This window comes from Tinamus guttatus, unplaced genomic scaffold, assembly GCF_059628265.1.
Source record: "Tinamus guttatus ecotype Peru unplaced genomic scaffold, ASM5962826v1 Tinamus_guttatus_pri_ptg000104l, whole genome shotgun sequence".
Classification (NCBI taxonomy): domain Eukaryota; kingdom Metazoa; phylum Chordata; class Aves; order Tinamiformes; family Tinamidae; genus Tinamus; species Tinamus guttatus.
The window spans coordinates 2,089,148-2,108,243 of NW_028288638.1; the positions used below are offsets into that span (position 1 = coordinate 2,089,148).

A 19,096-nucleotide genomic window follows, 5' to 3' on the forward strand; every position below is an offset into this window, starting at 1 on the left:
AATAACGGGTGAAGGAAGGCTTTTTGAGGGCACACCGCGGAGAGCCGCAACAAGCCGCTCGGATAAAACAGGGGACAGGGGAAGGAGCCTCCTCCTCCGCCGCCTCCCCGGGGAGCTGCCTCCTTGGCCGCTGCGGGCGGGGCGCGACCGTTGGCCGCTCCCGGCCAGCCCGCAGAGCGGCCGTTGGGCGCTGCCTCCCTCCCCTCACCGCGACCGTTGGGCGTCCCCTCGCTCCCTTCATGGCGACCGTTGGGCACCCGCCACTCCCCCGCCAGGCGGCCGTTGGGCGGGACGAGCCGCCCCCTGCTTCGGGGCGGGTGCTGGGGGCCGCCGCCACCTCCCTCCCCTGCGGGCGGCCGTTGGGGGCTGTCGCCACCTCCTTCCCTCCCTCCCTTGCCGCCGGGCTGGCGCTGGGGGCAGTGGCCGCGGCTCGGATGCGCCCGGCTCGCCGGAGGCTGCGGATGACACGGGCGAAGGAGCTGCTCGCCTACTGTCTCCTCCTGGGGCTCTCCTTCCCGCTCGTGCTGCTGCTGCTGCTGCTCTGAAATGAGCCGGGCGGCGCTGCCCGCCCGCGGCGGCGGCTCGGGCGGCGGCAGCAGCCGGCGGGGGCTCCGCTCGGACACGCGGCGCGCGGCCGGCGGCAGCCGCCTGGCGGCCTGAGCGAGGCGCGCCCGGGGGGACGATGAGGAGGAGGCTGGCGGCGGCGGCTCGCACGGTGCCAGCCAGCCGGGCCTCGGCGAGCAGGGCGCCGGCCGCCCGCATGTGCCGCTCGGCGGCCGTGGCCAGCGGGCAGCTCGCCGCCGCGGCGCTCGCGTTGCCGTAATTGGTGGCGCCGCGGGGCGGAGTGTGTCCCCGGCGGCTCGCCGTGCGCAGAGGCGGGCCGGGGGGCGGCTGCCATGGGAGAGAGCATGTCCAAGAGGCTGAGGCTGCAGCTGGGCGCCGAGGCGGAGATGGAGGAGCGCGCCTTCGCTAACCCATTCCCGGATTACCCGGCGCACGGCGCCAGCGGCGCGGAGGCGCAGCGGGACAGGGCGTCCCTTGCCCCGCAGGAGGAGCTCTTGCCCTTCGGCGCCGACGGGAAGGTGAGCGCCGGGCGGCCGCGGCGTGGGCCCTGCGCGGGCTCGCCCGGGAGGCGGGGAGGCCGCGGGGCCGGGGCGCTGTCCCGGGTCCGGCAGGCGCTGATCCCCCGTAGGCCTCGGTCGTTCCCGCTCCGTCTGGGCTGCCTCAGGGAGCCACCCACCCCCGCCGCTCCGGCGGTGGCTTCGCGGCCAAAACGGTCGCGGCGGGACAGGGAGTGGGCATTTGAGTACTCCCGAGGGTAAACGCTGAGCGAGGGTGTGTAGAGGAGGGAGCTCGGCGCGGATTCTGCCTCGTATTTAAAAAAAACCCAGGACTTTGAATGTGGTGAAAAAAAGGTCTTAAGCGTTTCTAGTGGATTTTTTTGTTGTTGATTGTTTGATTATTTGTTTCCCTTAAATGAGCATAAGTGAATGCAAGGCCAGAAGGTTGCACTGCCACCTTGGAAATTATTGCTGTGTTTCTGTAGTGCCACAACTTGTCTGAGTTTTACCAGGGAAAGTGTGCAGAGATGCACTCATTCCCTCCCAGCCACCTTTCCTGCAGTGCTTCAACTAATGCCTTTTTAGAGAAGATAAATTTCAGCTCAGAGAGGTGACAGCAACAACCGCGCTTTGCATGATACTAGACCATCCTCTTCAATAGTGGCATTAGGGTGTGTGTTCACTTAATACAGACAAAAAGTACTTCTGGGAAGCTTTTTAGAGACCATGTGCATTGCTTGACTTGTGAGGTGCACCTAGCAGAAGGTTTGAATGAACAGATCTATCCAGTGGCTCTAATCACAAGAAGTGATTGCTCGTGATTGCTTGTTCTCCTTATGCTCTTGTTGCCTTACAGTTTCAAAGGGCTGTTCTGCTCCTCAAAATGCATCTTCCACTTTAAACACAGAAACTGATGTGTTCTGTTATCATATGAGTTGACTTTAATTGTGGATCTTGTGTGTTTTCAGTCCTGTTTTCAGCCTTTGAACAGTCCTTCAATACTGGTGGACTGCTGTGTGCTGCATCACCATCTTTTAGATGAAAAGTACTGCATGGTGACATTGCAAGAAGCACAAATGCACTATATGCAAAACTAACTTTTCTAATTTGCTTGTGTTCTTGGGAGAATAAAGGAAAGCCTTAACTTCAGCTCAGTATTTTCCTGTCTGTGGTGATAAGTTATTATCTTATTTCTAATGTGGAACAGTGTTAGAAATGCCCAAATGCAAGAGCAACATTCTTCTAACAGCATAAATTCTTCATATTAACAATATGTAAAACAATTAATGTTAGTTGACATTTATAGTGAGGTAGGGGAAGGTTAGACTTCAGTTGGGACTGAAGCTGGGTCCTGGGTCCTAGGCAGAATCTGAAAAAAAAGAAAGGAATATTTTGTGGGATGGGTGTTTTACTGTTTTGGCTAATTGCTGCTGTGAAAAGATCAATCTGGCACTGGAAAAGGGTTAAAAAAAGTAGGGTAGATTTGGAAGTAAAATCTGGCTTTTTATTAATATCCCTAGTAGTATAGTCTGTCTTCATAAATGTAAATATATGTGAAAGAGAATTGTAGTTTCTTTATTTATTTGTATCTGGTGTAGTGTAAAAAAGAAACGAAGCGTGATGAGGCAGAGGGGATATGACAGACTAGCTTAAACCGTATGTTGTTAAATTAAGAAAAACATAACCAAGATGTTTTCTTCTAAAGCTTTATGTAGGCAGATGTGTCTTATCGTATACCTGGTATACCTAGTTTTGATCCCATACTTTATTAAATATACCTTCACTTGCTACTGATTTAGCTTGACAAGATCTCTTGGCCTTTCAGAAGAGTGAGAGCAGGTCTCAGGAAAAGCTGAACTGTCTCATACAAAAAAAAAAGACTATCCATTGTACTGCAGAATAGTTTAAGTCTGACTTGTGTCAAATTTAATTCTTGAAATAATCCAAATTCAGAAGTAAGTGACATACGTCAGTGATAGAACTGAGTGTTAGAGCTTAGATCAATTAATTTTTAGCCCTAGATTTATGTTAGGAAGGTGTGTTGTGCTCTGATGTAAAGGTGTATGCTATTTTATAATGTATGCTTTTTTTCAGCATCAACAGTGGCTAGCACTTCTTATTGTCAACATGTGGCAGTTGGCAACTAGTTGAGCAGCTTTATATGTAAATATACATATATATATATATGTATATATATATAAGCACCTGTTTCACTGCTTATATATATAAGCACCTGTTTCACTGTGTATTTGATAAGAGGTGATTTCTGGGCTTTGTTGAGTTCAAAAGTATGAAGCAAAGCTCTTCTGGAAAAAAACAAGCCTTATTGTTTACTCTGTTAAACCAGTATACCACAGCAACTTTCAGTAGTCTTTCTCTGAATTTTTCCAACTCTGCATGTCATTGAAGAAAATGCATCTGTGCTTAGGTTTTCTTTTATGTCTGCATCAGTGAAAACTCAAAAAATGTCCTACATAATTCTGGGCTAGAATGTGAATATAAGTATATCTGTGTATATTTGTGTTGCTGGCATCATTTACATGTTGTCAGGTCTAATATTACCCTCATTTCTTTCATTTTTTGCACTTGAGAGGCTCCTGTCCTGTCAGAGATGATCTTGCCTGGCTGAAAACCCTCTGAAGATAAAAGGACATTACACAGGTTTGGGAGTCTGTTGGTTCCGTAAAGTATTCTATACAGTAACATAAATCTCCTAAAAATGAAGACAGATTTCAGGAGCCTTCAATGCATTCCATGTTTTTTTTTTTTCCTTCCCATCTGCTGCTATGTGGAATGGTGAGAATTGTGTGACTCACATAATGACAACTAAAACTGTACAGGATTCTGCTGTTGTCATGGAAAGCAATGCATTATTAATTCTTCCATTTGATTTCATAAGCTGCCACAATTGCCATCAAACATTCAAGTTACTGTCTGAAATGTGAGACAATTGGGGCAAAGCACTGCATATGCAAGTGGGTGTTTGAATGCATAAGATACCACACAGGAAACAGTAATATATGGGAACAGGAAAAAAGCAATAAAGATCTTGTCCTGCTAATTTGCCTTTATAAAAGCAGGTGCAGTAAATGCTGCAGTTATCCAGGTGAGCTGTGATCATTTAGCTGAAATGCACTTTTCCTGTCTTGGGTTTCTTTACTCTGAAAATATTGCGGACTTAAATCTCTTCTTTAACTTGTTTGAGAAAGCTGAAAATAATAACTCATCAATTAGTAAAAATTCTAGGTAAGTAAGAGGCATATTCCCTAGTTAATGAAAAACAAAGATTTTTTTTTAGAAGTTGTTGTTTATTGGGGAAAGTAATAATATTTCAAAGCAAATGTTCTTTAGATGTTTTCCCTAGCATTATAGGAGACTATAAACTCACCACTTAAGCATGGCATTTTTAGGGCGTTGTCTAATGCAGGTTGGGAACCAAAAGAGTCAGTCATCCTTCTGAGCAAAACATAACAGTGTTTTGCTCTCACTTAAAGCAGAGGTAGCCAGTTTTCCCAATTCAGAAGCCATTTCATAGAAAGATAGAATCATAGAATCCTTAAGGTTGGAAGGGACCTCTAGAGGTCATCTAGTCCAACCCTGCTGCACACGCAGGGTCACTTAGAGCACGTGGCCCAGGACTGCATCCAAGCGGGTTTTGAAGATCTCCAGAGAAGGAGACTCCACAACCTCTCTTGGCAACCTGTTCCAGTGCTCTGTCACTCTCAATGTTAAGAAAATTTTCCTTAAGTTCCTGTGGAACTTCTGATGCTTCAGTTTGTGGCCATTACCTCTAGTTCTCTTGGTGGCCACCAGTGAAAAGAGGCCAGCACCATTCTCCTCACTGCCTCTCAGCCTTCTCTTCTCCAGGCTGAACAGGCGCAGCTCTCTCAGTCTTTCCTCACAGGGCAGATGTTCCAGGCCCTTGATCATCCTTGTAGCCCTGCGCTGGACTCTCTCCAGTAGCTCCACATCCCTTTTGTACTGTGGGGTCCAGAACTGGACACAGTGCTCCAGATGTGGGGCACTGAGTAGAGGGGCAGGATCACCTCTCTCGACCTGCTGGAGACGCTCTTCTTAGTGCACCCCAGGATCCCATTGGCCTTCTTGGCCACAAGAGCACACTGCTGCCTCATGGTCAACTTGTTGTCCAGCACGACATCCAGGTCTTTCTCTGCAGAGCTGCCCTCCAGAAGGTCGGTCTCCAGCCTGTGGGGCTGGTGGTGTGCTGGTGTCTGGGGTTATTCCTCCCCAGGTGCAGGACCTTGTACTTGCCCTTGTTGAGTTTCATATGTTTTCTCACTGCCCAGTTGTCCAGGTCCCTCTGGATGGCAGCACAGCCCTCTGGGGTATCAGCTACTTCTCCCAGTTTCGTATCATCAGTAAACTTGCTGACGCAGCACTCTGTGCCTTCATCCAGGTCATTGATGAGTAAATTGAACAGGACTGGACCGAGGACTGACCCCTGGGGGACACCGCTAACCACAGGCGTCCAACTAGAATTTACTGAAACGTTTGCGTGGCAGAGAGCTGCATAATGGGTAATGAATTCCTTGGGAATGGAAAGAATGGGCAAGGCTCTCCAGGGAGAGGAGATGGGCTTGTGGCCTGTTAGTGTCAACCTTGGATTACCCGATATCCTTTGACTCCCCGTCGCTGTCTGATTTAACAGGTTGTGTAGTCAGGTATGATTTGGAAGCCACATTCAAGCTGTCAGCTCCAGTGCGATTTGCAAACCACAGGCAGGCAGTCTTACCTGATGATCCAGGGCTACGTGGATGGTGTTTTCACACAAGAACTGCATAGTTGCCCAGTCCTGATGATAGCATGTAAGCATATCCCAATCCTCAATTTAAAATTGCCTGGATTCTTTGTGAGATCACACTGCTGTTTGACAGCACTGAACTGGATTCAGACTTTATGATAAATCATCAGCAAGTCCTGGCATCATCAGCCCCAACAGCAAGTCAAATAGTAACCTCTTATAAAGCAACCTCTTATAAAGCTTATTGAGAAAGAATTGCCCTCTCTGACTTAATGTTTAAGGGTATTAGTAAAAGTCTGTGTGTTTTTACAAATGTACGTAGTGTATTTAATTAGATTTTGCAGAAAACTCCTTGGAGGGAACCTGTCTGAAAGCTCTTAATGCTTAAAGGACAAAGGCCACTGCTTTATTGGGTTAAGGAATACTTAATTAGAATAGCTTTGGGGTGGTTTAATGGTGCTCAATTTCTTGGAGTTCTCTTGGTATCTTGTTAATGTGGATCATTCCTTTGAGTGGCTTTTTAGTCTTCCTGTCCTTATAAAATAAGAAAAAAAAAAAAAAAAAGAGAAGTCTTCAGTTCTTTCCCATTGTCTTATTCTTCATTGTCTGTATTTTCTGTATTTTCTGTATTGGGTTGAATAGCCAGACGTTTCAGGTATCTCACTGAGAGCAGCAAGCTCTGTCTCTTCTGAGGCTCGTTCTGCAACCACCTACATTAATGGGCATCATATCACACATTGCACTGGAGGCTGCAAGGCTGGTAAATGTTTTTTCCCATTTTGCATGCTGGTGTGTTGTGGGATCGGGTAGCTGCATTTCTGGGTATTGCCACTTTTTTAGGAGAGATTTTTTTTTCTTTTTTTTTTTCTCTTTAAAATTTAAAGACTCTCTAAAAATGTCCCCACTAAGGTGGATGCCTTTGTGTAGTGAATAAATCTAAATCCTACTAGCACCAGACTTTGATTTTTCTTAGATTCCAAGGAATTAGCAGATAAGTGTTAGGTTCTTTAGAGGATGAGTGCTTTTCCTGCCACCCTCTTGCTTTCTCAGTCTGTGTTTTCAAAAACATGGGATAATGTTCAGAGCACCTGTAAATCGTGGTTTTTTTTTTGTGTGTGTTTTGTTGTTATTATCAATAAGCTGAAGCTTTCTGGTGACTGTTTGATGGTCTAAATCTTTGGCTGTCTTTTTGCAACATTATCAATGAGACGCATAGCTTCTTCTACAGCCAGAGGTATTAGAAGCCCAGCCCTATTGCCAGCATGGTTTAAACACTTCTTTCTGTAACTTGAATGGATTGCCAATTCCAAGTACTTACACTTGTCCTTTCTTAGCTGTATTTTCTAGCTATGTTTTTGCACACTCTCATCTCATCTAAGATAGGGTAATACAGACGCTTAAAGCCTTTTCCTCGTGTTTTCAAATCATTTATAAAGTATGTGCTCTTACTGAACTGGCATTCATTTCTGGAAGGGCCTATTCAAGTAGAAGCAGAGGGTTATCATCGGCTGGGTAAGTGGCTTAGTGATGAGAATTCTTAATATCTGGTATTCTTAAAAATGCAAAAACTGCTTTCAGTTTCAGCAGTCTTTTGATTTAGGAAGGAACAAAGTATTGCTTGTTTTGTATAAAAAGGTGGATCACTGCCTAACTCATCTTCTTGTATTCTGCACTTGGAATCCTATTGTCGTTCCTTCCCATCTGCTCTTGCTGTGTGGAGAGGGATTTCATCCTACTTCAATAAGTCTATGCTCCAAAGCCTAGTGTGTGGAAACCCTGGCTCCCCTAGAGTACGTGGCAAAGTTCCCATTGATTTCAGCAAGGATAGGATTTCACATATCAGAACCGATTTTTTTTCCCCCTGTTTTCCCATACCAGTATCTGTTGTTTTCCTTTTCTAATCTATGTAAATTTGATTTTTTTTTGATGAGTCCTTAGTGCAGTGCTAACTCAAGCTTTATTTTCTTCTTTCTGAAGTACAGAGAACGTTTCAGAAAATGGTGGAAGAAAGCCATTAGGCAAAAAGAAAGAAAAGCTTTTATAATCTGCACATCAGCAACATTAAAGTCACTTTTCTCTGAAAATCTCTCTTCTTAACCTGATTAGAGCTAACATGAAATAAAAATGCATTTTTCTTGTTTGATAGATAGTGCTGTGTAGATCATCTCCTTGCTGCTTCTGCATAATCAATTACTTCCTCATACAGTTTAGCTTTGCACATAGCATCCGTCCCCAGAAGAACTAAGGAGGTAAAATAGAAAAGCATAATAGTAAAATAGTATTAATTGCAAAACAGTTGTTGTTTTTGGAGCTGATGATAAAAACGACTGATAATTCGGCAGCTCTTAAGGAATTTGAACTCAGGTCTCCATTCTCTTGCCATGAGTATGTGCAAGCTACTTATGAGAGAAGTGTTTGGATGCAAATAAATGATGAGTATTTTTGCAAAACACATTGGTATCGTGTCTGGAACAAACAAATGAAATAACCTATTATTTGTGCGTCAAACAAATGATTTCTTCCAAGCACAACAGGAACGCCATTGTTAGACTTAGGTAATCAGTGTGATATCTGGACTCAATGTGCAGACTTCTCTTAAATTTTGATTAACTAAAATCATGATACAAAATACATGAATAATAGCTGCTTGTGGCCTAGCTTGCTCTTGGTGCTAGTCTGTTGTAAAATCAGAACCTTAAAGCTGAATAGGATTGCAGTGGAGAAGTAGTTCAGTTAATACTGATAGTTTATGGTAATATTTCACTTTCAGTTGATATGCATTTATTTCAGGAGATTAGTGCTGATTTTCTTCTTTTTTTCCTTTAAAAAACAACAACAGCAACAACAAAGTTTTGTCCTTTTAGGAAGTCTGCAAATGAAAGACAGCAGATGGGGAAATAGGTTGTCCTTGCTAGCAATATCTAGCATTTATCATTTGTGCCAAAGATAAATGGTATTATATACACTCGTATTCTTTATAATGTCTTTGCCTTTAAAAGGTCTTGGAGGGTGACAGAGATTTGTCCAGTGTGCATGCTAGCTCACTGCAGTTGAAAAAATAAAAATGATGCAATTTAAATCACAAAACATGTAATTTGCAAACACAGCATATTCGTATTTTTCTGCATTGCTTCTCTTTCATGCTGGTAATGAGCCTTTCTTGTTGTCATAAATGATATGGTGGGAGGTTTTGCTGGCCGGGGTTTCTTGAAGCATTGGGTGTTACTGGGGTTAATTCCTGGTTTTGTGTTTTGCTGACCTAAAACTGCGTGGTGGTTGGGATAGCCGTGTTTTTTTTTTTTCCCCCTAACAGCACAGGAGTAACACAGCATTTGAATCACATGACAGCGCCAATCCTACTTCTAAAATGATATTTTCCATCCCCTTTTATGATCCAGTCTGTTGTGAACTAGAAGTAAATGTGATACGAGAGATCAGAGATTCAGGCCTCTTGGCTTTTGCTGTCTTCTGACCGGAGTGGCAATAACAAGAATCACCTGCATAGAAGGCTGGATGCCAGCTGGAATCATCCTCATGAAATGAATATGCTTCTCATGAAAATCAATCTGCACTTGACACAAATTAGTGTGCTTTATGCTCAGCTGTAATGCTACTATAAGATTCCTTGAAGGATGCTTATACATTTTATAAACCCGCCTTTCAACATTCATTTATTTCTTTAATTAATTTATTCTGGCAAATGTAAATATTTGTTGTAAGCTTATAGTGGAATTCTGCCAAAATAATTGTGGCACCACTGTGTTGTTAAACCTTCAGAACAAAACAAAAAAATGAAGCAGTAGAGGGGAAGTATGTATCTGGGCGTAACTTTGTCTCTATTTCTATGGGACTGAGGTTCCAAGATAGAACCCGGGTGGCTGGATGTCCTGGTTCTTCTCTCCATCCTCTAAATACCTTTTAGCAAACACAGATCAAGTTATCCTGATTTGGTAACAGCAGGTGTGTTGTCAGAACAAGAAGCTAACTGGTGGGCTTGTAATGTGCAGTAAGCAGATAGTCTGATAGTGTGAAGCCTTTGCCTGCTCCCTTGGTCTGGCAACAGAGCCTGGGTGCAGCAGGGCTGATTTCCTCCTGCTGTGTCGCCATATGCCTCGACCTTGGCCTAACTGTCATTTGGAGGAGGGGATCCCTGCTCTAGGGAGAGGTTTGCATTAAGACTTGACTAAACTTGTTGAAAGGACAGGGTATGCACTGTAGTTCTGTGTTTAAAAGATACTACGCTAAGGTCAAAGAGTAGACATCAGATGTTCATGGTGTTTGGTTGCTACTTCTAGTTGTTGAAGGCCAAGGTGAGCAGGTGTTAGCACATTCCTAGGAGAGGTTAGTGGTATGTGTGTGACATGAAATAGTGATATGACTTCCCTCTGCTCCCCAATTATAAAAGGAATTTGAGCTGTTGACCCTGGAAGCTTCTGAATGGCTCAGAGAACTTGTATAATTCCTGTTAGCTTTCTGATTTGAGAACTTGTAGAGTGGATGTTTGAATTCACCGATTTTTATTTGAAGTTACACTCTGAACAGGGGTACAAAATGCAGTATTTTGAGCATCAGTTGTATGGTGGCATTCAGGACTTGTCTTTTGGCTGAAGCCCTCTCCTTTTTGATATGTGTTTTAATCAAGCAAGGACTTGACTTCCTAATGAGCTAATTTCTCCTTCTCTAATGGAGAATTGTAAATATAGGTGTTTTTAATATTAAACTATGCCTTCCCCAAAGGATTTTGTTCCAGCAGTTATTTGGGAGCAGGCTGGGGAAGCAAGTACTAGAGAAAAGAGATCAAGCACCATTCAAAAACATATAGCTTTTTGCTGAGCGTAAGCTGACAAGTAGCCAGATTGCATAATGCCAGTTTTCTGGATGGTGGCCATCACATTGTGACCCTTGCATTTGGAAAGTGAGGAAACTCTGCTGGCTTTCAAGTTCCTGGAGCATTTCTCTTTTAACTCTTCCTAGATAACTAAGACGTGGATGACAAATGCCATATACTTGGGGATTTCTATAGTGGTGGAAAAGGCAAGCCCAGGAAACATTTGGGTGGCATAAAGTTTGAGTACATCTCTATTTTATTATAGTGATGCGGTTATCTGGTGATGATAAAGCTTTTTCAATAGCCTAGGAAGGGAAGGAAGAAATGATTTGTTTCTTCTTCTCTAGCTCCATGGTGGGTAACTTACTATACAAGCAAACCTTTATTTATCTATTAGAAACTGATACATATGTATGTTCATGAGAAAGGCTGATTAGTAATTGGTACTCTTTATAGAACATTTTTGAGTGTTATATCTGAAGTTCCCATAGAAAATGTAAAACTGGTTCTGCGAATGACTTTATAAATGACCTTTGCTGTGGAAGTTACTAAGACAGTGGATTTTAGTTAATTGACTATTTCCACTGTCCATAGTCTTGACGGAATAATCAATAAAGTGTTTTGGTATGTACAACTCCTAATGAGAGAGAAATGCCGGTCAAAATAAAATATCCTGAATTGTATACTTCATCTGTGTAAACTTTTTTTTTGGTCAAAGATAGAAACAAAAAATGAATAACATCAAAGGTTTATTCAACTTGGTGTCAAAGCGCAAATGCATTAGCAGAAGCCATCAAACTCCTATTAGTCACCATCTTTGCATGTAACTCATTGGTTCAGGTAGCTGTTACACAGCAGTTCACTGATTCTGCGTTTAACAGCCTTCCCTCTCGCTAAAGCATGCCTGTGCAGGTAGGATTTGTGGGAGAGGAAGGAGCAGGGAGTGAAAGAAAGGAGGAATGTTTTACAGGTTTTTGGAGACTTGAAAGCAAGCAGCTGTTACACAGGGTTTTTAGGTTCAGTGAGCAGCAATCACATGCAGCATGATGCTGACATGGGGCCCTGAACAGGGCGGGCAGCAGGAGCACGTCAGGCTTTTTTCCTTTTATTTGCTTTATATCTAGCTCTGGGAGGCTTTGCTTACTACATTAATGAGTTAATGCATAATTAATGAAATGTGCAAACCAGCACATAATAATTACAAACTGTTGCTGTGTCTGCGCCTCATATGACTTCAGGTCGTGTAGATATTAATAACTTAGTCCAGTGTGGAACCAGAATGCGTTAAACCAGGCATACTTATGATGTGCCACCTTGGCATTGCCAGTTTGCTGGATATAGCGTCCATTCCCTCATGTATTTTGCATTTTGTTTGTTTGTTTTCAGACAAGACAGTGGAACAGTTGACTTGCATTCTTGAATTTATCCCTTCTCTCATTCTATCCTCTTTTATGTTTTCAGGTCAGTGCTCAGTTCACAAAACGAATCCAGACAAAAATCAAGGACCTTTTGCAGCAAATGGAGGAAGGACTAAAAACAGCAGATCCACATGACTGTTCTGCCTATACTGGCTGGACTGGTGAGAAAGCTGAAATTTGGACTATGTGTTTTGGTGGCCGCTGGGGGTGATTCACAGGAGGAGCTTCTAATATTCTCCCAGGATCTGCATAAGTACTCTGATAACATAGTCATTTGTAGGAGTTGGTTTCTTTTCACTCTGATTGCTTGATGACTGGTATCTGTAATGATTTCCGTTGTCTTCAGTACACACAGGATCTAGTTATAGGGAAATAACTTGTTTCTGTGTTTGGACATCTTTATCTTGCAAAAGGAGAATATTCTCTATGGTTATTCTTTCTTTGGCTTACCTCTTTTTGATTTGTGTTGTGTTGGGAAGCAGCTTGGAAAAAATCTTCAGGCCTTGCTTGTGTTTAACTCCATCTATGAAAATGTAAAATTTCTTTCCTTTCTTCTTGCTGTTTTGATAACAGATGGAGCCGTGGGTGGATGGGTGGGCAAGTTTTACACAACTCAGACTTAAATGATAGATGTATTTCAAGGTCTAAAAATGAGTGGTTGCTAAGTGAATGCGGAGGATCTCAAGCAATGGGCATTTTCACGCTGATGTTATGGAACGGCTCCCTGCGAACAGTGTTCTTGGTGACTGACAACTGAAGTTATGGCTGATAAATCGGAGCATGCTAAAAATGAGTCATATGCTAAAAGTAACACAACCCTCACTAGCTGGAACAAGAAGACAGATGAGAGAGTAACATTGTCTAATAAGAACAGCATTTTTCCATCCTATAGAAGCCAGCTACATCTATTTCAAATTCTATCCTTTGCTTTTTAAGGTTCCGTGGAATTGTCTCTGAATGGAAATACATGATCTGGCTTTTTAAATATGTTGGGGAAATATTTTCTCCAAACTCATTCATTGCAGCATTTGCTAGAATACGCAGATCAAAAGGTAAAAACAGAGATGAGAATGGCTCTCCCACTTTTGATGTAACAAGTCTTAGACAAGTCTTACCAGCAATGAACAGGCATGACATCGGACCATACTCTGTGCGACCTCTTTAAAAACTTGGAGTGTGGAATTGGTGTGTAACAAAGATAAAACTCTCATTACATTCTATCCTGCTTATACAAGTAGTGTTTAGACATGCCAGATACCTTGGAGGAGCCACCTGAAAGGCGTTGCAGAAGGAAATGTAGGGAAAACTGGGTGTCATGGCTGCTTTCCAGCCACCCCTTGATCAAACCTGAATGTTTACAACTTTATTGGAATTTACAAAAGACTTTGGAAATCCCAGCCAGGCTTGTTTTCTTGTTATTGATGGCCTGTGGACCAGGGTAGTAGTTCACAAGTTCCTATGCTATTGAATTGACCCTGTCAAGCTCTGCAGCTCTCCTTTTGGGACCTTTTTGAAAAGCCTGTTAATAGCTGATCCAGAGAACATATGAGGTATCAGCACCAGTGTTTGTTTTGCTTTGGAAATCTATGTTACTGCCATGAAAGCTACATAATGAGTTTAATGGAACAAAGCTTGATGGAACCTTACATTATTCTCCAGGAGTTCTTGCTTGCTTTCTGGCTTTTACAAACTAGCTTAACGTGAAGAAATTAGTAATCTTATTAAGAAAGAGACTTTAGGATTTAAAAGAATTTGGCAAGCTTAATCCAAGAACTCATCAAAAGAGCCTCTTAAAATTTAAGCAGAAAAGAAAAAAAATCTTAGAATGTAATGGATGCCTATTGTATAGTTGTTGTACATGGCCATACACATGGTGGTTCGTCTAAGTTTTTGACTCTTTAGTGATTTCTGCATCAGACTTCATTGCCTGTGTCATGAATTTTCCTCGTTCTCTGCATGTTGTGAGTCTAAGCTGGGTTTCAGATTTTTGTCATAATCCAAATTTAAATGGGATCAAGATAGAAGACCTCGTACCTTCATATTGCATAAGCTAGGACCTTTAATTAGTGTTTTTAAATTTACCAAATGCTTACTCAAATATGAGTTGCTGCTTCACAGGCAATAAAGATGAAAACATGATGTATTTGGAAAGAAAATAAATTAATCTTTTTCTTTTTATATGATTGTTCCAGGCATTGCCCTTTTATATCTGCAGCTGTACCGTGTCACGAAAAACCAGAGCCACTTGCAGCGATCTCTTGATTACGTGAAGAGAATCCTTCGCAATCTGAACGGCAGAAGAGTCACTTTTCTCTGTGGTGATGCTGGTCCTCTGGCAGTGGGTGCAGTGGTTTATCACAAGCTGAAAATTGACAATGAATCTAAAGAATGTGTTGCCAAGTAAGTGGCTGACAGGGCAGGAAAAGCTGTGCCCTTCTTGTAAAGCAGCATGCTTGTCATCAGCAGTGTGTAGTGCCTGTGCATTGTGTGATGCTTCCTGGGAAGGCTGGGTCTCAGCTGTGGGCGCGCTGCACTCAGTAACGTGTGTGGCAGGGATCTGGGAATGCTCAAACATGCCACAGTGTCTGATTTTGACAAAGCTTTAGTAAAACAAAGAGGAGATATTTGTTCTCTGTCAAAGGTGAGGACTCTGATTAGATGAGAGGATGTGAAGGCTAACCTGAAAAAAATCTTACTCCTTTTCTAAGTAGTCTGCATGTAAGAATGATCTTAAAAACAATCCCATTTAGATGTTGAGCCTCCTTGGAGAAGTGACTGTCCTTTTGCTGATACAGAGCTGCCTGCTGTCCAGTTGAGACTGGACACACGGGAGCCCCATGCACTTTGTATTCAGCACCAGTGCAGTTTGCATCCTACACCAGTAACACACTTTGAGCAGTCTAACAACATACCTTGTGTTGCTGGAATTTGCAGATTAGCTTTGTATCAGCATCTCCATTCTGGTTTATATTTGGAAATGCAATCATTCTCTTTCTAATCCAGAATCCTACTGAGATCAATCTCTATTGCTGTCTCTGAATGAATATTCCCATTTTGAAAAGGATGGTAGGTTGTGGGTGGTTTTTTTTGTTTTGTTTTGGTTTGGGTTTGGGTTTTTTTTTTTTTGCTTCTAGACCTGGCAGTAAACTTGAGCATGTCATTTTGAATGCAGCAGTGTTGCTTGAAGGCATGAAGCAGGAGTATAGCAAAATGAGATTAGGAGCAATAAATCTTGCAGTCTAGCCTCTGCTTGGAAAGTCATTTCTAGGAAGGGGACTGTAAATTATGTTTTTTTTGTTGTTCTTGCCGCTGCTGCTGTTCTGTTTTTGTATTACAAAGCTGTTCATGATACTGAATGGGATATTGTAGATGTCAAAATGCAATCTGTAATGGCACTTTTAACTGTATGCTTTATCCAGTTGTTGTGCGATTAAAAAATTGGAGGATTAAAAGTTAATCATAGCCATTTTAAAAGAAAATAATTTCAAGTCCATGAAGTAATTCCAAGGAAGAATTAATAACATACAGCTTGCTCTTTTGTGAGTGACTTTGCTGCTAAGCAGTGACTGAGCAAACAAGCCATTTGAGTCAGCGTGTTTGCTCCAGCACCAGTTAATGGTAACATTTCTGCCAAGTAATGGCCGTTTGGGGAGATTTGGAAATTGAATTTGGTCTTAATCCAGATCATCTTCCTCCTCCTCCCAGTTTAAACCATGATCATTTCCATGGTTTTGTCTAATTGGGTATTGCCTCAGAAAAGATGGAAGAGACAGGGAGAGGGTTGGCAGGAAAATTCTCTGCCCACGCATGTGGTGCAGTGTTAGCTCTGGGTCAGAATTGCCTCTCTATTTGGGGATACCTGAGAGCTGCTGTGTGTGCCCGGTCAGCCAGCTGGACTGAGGCTGACTGCAAGGAGTTGATGAGGCTGCAGCTCTGGAAGGCTGCTTCAGGGATGGGGGTGGGAATTGCTGTGCTGATTCGCCTTCATTGAGGTGCTGATGATTTCTGGGAAACACAGAATGGAGTTAAATGTAGTCAACAATTGGCATTTTGGGCATAAATTAGAAAATCTACTCCAACATAAGTTTGCTGAGGCAAGAATCATGAAAAGGTTTGCTCTTAATTCAGACCTCTTTCTGTTTATGGTGAGATCTGTGGCACGTGCAATACACAGTCAAGTCTGGCCTCTAAGGAAGGTCCTCCTCACTCTTTTTATCTACTTCCCTTGTCTCTTGCAGGCTGCTGCAGCTCCAGAGGGCAGTGATAAGCACTGATGCTGAACTGCCAGATGAGCTGCTTTATGGCAGAGCAGGTTACCTCTATGCATTGCTCTACCTGAATACTGAAATTGGTCCAGACACTGTCCCTCAATCTGCTATCAAAGAGGTAAGGATGCTTTTATATCTCTCGTGTCAGATCATCAGTGACCTGGAATCATTCCTTCTCATTAAATGAGATAAGGGATTAGGAGAGGAAGTCAAGAGAAGAGAGGGACCTGCAACTGGGAACTCTGTCCCATCCCTTTGCTTCTGTGCCTCCTTTCCTGCTGCCCTCTGGGACTGGAACAGAGTCCAAGCTGGGAGAGTTCATAATTAGCTGCAGAAGTGGATGTAACATAAAATCAGGCCTGAAATATTTGAGGGTGAGAAATTGTCATGTCAAACATTATGGAAGAATTGCAAAAGTGTTTAAATGAAAAGAAAGGGATTACATTGTGGGGAAGATATGTAGGTACTAAAGCCAGAGGGGGCAGGCCTGGGAAAAAAGTGTTTGGAAATATTTACTATTCAACATTTATCTCACAAATCGAAGTGATTTTTAAGTTTTTAGGAAAAGTACATTTCCATCTCAACACTCAAGTCTCGAGTGACTTCATTTGTGTAAAATGATGTTCAAATGACTTGAATATCCTAGCCATATCATGGTTTATCATGACTTACTTTTTAGTGTAGTTTTGGTCATGATAACTCAAAAATCCATCGAATAAAAGTACGTGAGATAGAAGGAAGGAGTGTGTTCTCTTTCTTAGGTAATAGAAGCCATCCTGGAGTCGGGGAAGAACTTTTCCAAGGAGGAGCGTAAAACAGATCGCTGCCCTCTGTTGTACCAGTGGCACAGGAAGCAGTATGTTGGGGCAGCGCATGGCGTAGCTGGCATCTATTACATGCTCATGCAGGTAAGACACGTTCTGGGGGCTGGGGTGAAGCATCAGTGTTGCACATTCCCTTCAGCTTTTGGACATGTGCAGTGTAACTGTGTGCTAGCTGAGGCTCTCACAGTTTGGAGATGGACGCAGAACTGCACAGAGACGCTAGCTCTGGTAGCAGAGTAAAGTTGCGGAGTAAAGCTCTCATTGCATGGCCCCAGGGTGAATTAAACCTTCCTGCTCAGCAGCAAGGCTGACACAGCTGTCCTTCTGCTAAGGGACGTGATTCTCTGCAGCTTATTCAGGTATTTTGGCAGGGTTTTCTGGTTACATGACTGGAGCATACATGTAGTGTGACTCCTACTCTGCTCTTTCTGTTGTCTTTAATGAGATTTCTCCTCTGTACACCTCCTCTTTCCCACACTTAAATCCATTTTTTTTCTGACCTCCCCCCTGTAAGGGATTCTCAAATACCATGTTTGAAAAACAGACTTGAGTTTCTTTTTTTTTTTCTTCTTCTTTTTTTCCCTTGGAAATAGAGCCTTGAGATTCGTTGAAAAAGATGACCATAGAGCTGCAAAATTTGTATCGTACTTTCCTTTGGTTTTGAAATGTACTGACAATTGGTGCATTGCTCTAAATGTTAATTTTCATACCAGCTCATGTAGAATGACTTATATTCCTTCCACTTGCCTGACAGAGTGTCTTTATAGCCTAAAGCTGTGTACAAATACCCACTACAGAGGTGACTGAGGTGGTAGTAGGTGTTGCCACTGCTCAGCCATTCCTTGCTTGTAAAAGGTTCTATGTCTGTTCACATCTGCTTCAGCTTAGCTCAAAGCACTTCCACCAGTAGCTTGGGCTCCCTGGGCTCATGCTCTGCTTCCTGGGATCGTGTATGAGTCTGGGTCTGACACTCTTGTGATTGACATGTTTTTTTAATCTTCGCTTCCTGCTTTCCTCAGCAAAATAGTCCTCTTGTTTCCAGCTACTTCATCTTTTCTGCTGCATTTTTCCTTGAATTTTTCCTTTCCTTCTGCTGCTCTCCTTGAATTTCTAAGAAACAGACAGTCCTCCAAAGATGGCCCTTTAAAGGCTCCATCCTTTATTTTCTCTTCAGGATTGATAATGGAAATAATTATGCAGTGCTTTTGCTATAAGCAGAAGCTACTCTGTCTACATACATTAAAATCAAAACAATCTTTTTCTTTAAAAAGAAGTGCAGCATTTAAAAATTACCACAGTCTTTGTTTATGCAGCATTAGATTACTGTCTTTTCACTGTACATTAAATATTGTGAGTCATGCTGAGTTGAGTCATCTACTGCAGAGGAAGGTGGCATGTAAGAGTCCATCCTTTCTCCCATCCCTCCTCCCCTGTATGAGAATTTTTCTGCTTTTCAGAAAAAAAAAAAATCAGGAGACCGGTTGGTTGGGAGGTTTTTTTTTTTTCGATAAGTAAAAATGGGCATCCCATATAGTACTGGAGATGTGAAGACCATTGTTTCTGTATAGCACTTTTGTGAGGATACACATACTGCCTTGTGTCTGCCTCAAAAGGATGGGCACAAATTCAGCTGTCTTCTAAGCTGTGGTTGCCTGGCACAACTCAAGACTGAGTGGTACTTGTTGCTGGTACCTGTCTGCCTTGCCTTCTGCCACAGGGGTCCAGTGTAGCATCAAAACGCTCAAGTAGGGATTCTTCTGAGAGGCTGTTGTACCTCGCAGGCTGGTGTCTGAGAGATGGGTGATCAGCTCTGGCATGTTCCTCATGAAAAAGTAATTTGTTTTGTGAGGTGTGAAGGTTCCTGTTCCACTCATGCAAGTGTAGAGGTAAGCTTTGTTCTAGGATACTGTTAAGTAGGAGGTCAGCAAAGCTCCC

General features: G+C 42.9%; 1 protein-coding gene across 1 annotated transcript in view; it reads left to right on the forward strand.

Moving 5' to 3' along the window:
- The first annotated feature begins 766 nt into the window (after positions 1-766).
- Positions 767-19,096, forward strand: part of LANCL2 (LanC like glutathione S-transferase 2) — a 28,690-nt gene continuing 10,360 nt past the window's right edge. Inside the window, exons 1-5 of the mRNA XM_088520864.1 lie at positions 767-1,082; positions 12,113-12,230; positions 14,262-14,469; positions 16,308-16,455; positions 17,099-17,245. Coding sequence (XP_088376990.1) covers positions 897-1,082; positions 12,113-12,230; positions 14,262-14,469; positions 16,308-16,455; positions 17,099-17,245 — 807 coding nt within the window. The 5' untranslated portion in view covers positions 767-896. The remainder of the gene's footprint in view (positions 1,083-12,112; positions 12,231-14,261; positions 14,470-16,307; positions 16,456-17,098; positions 17,246-19,096) is intronic.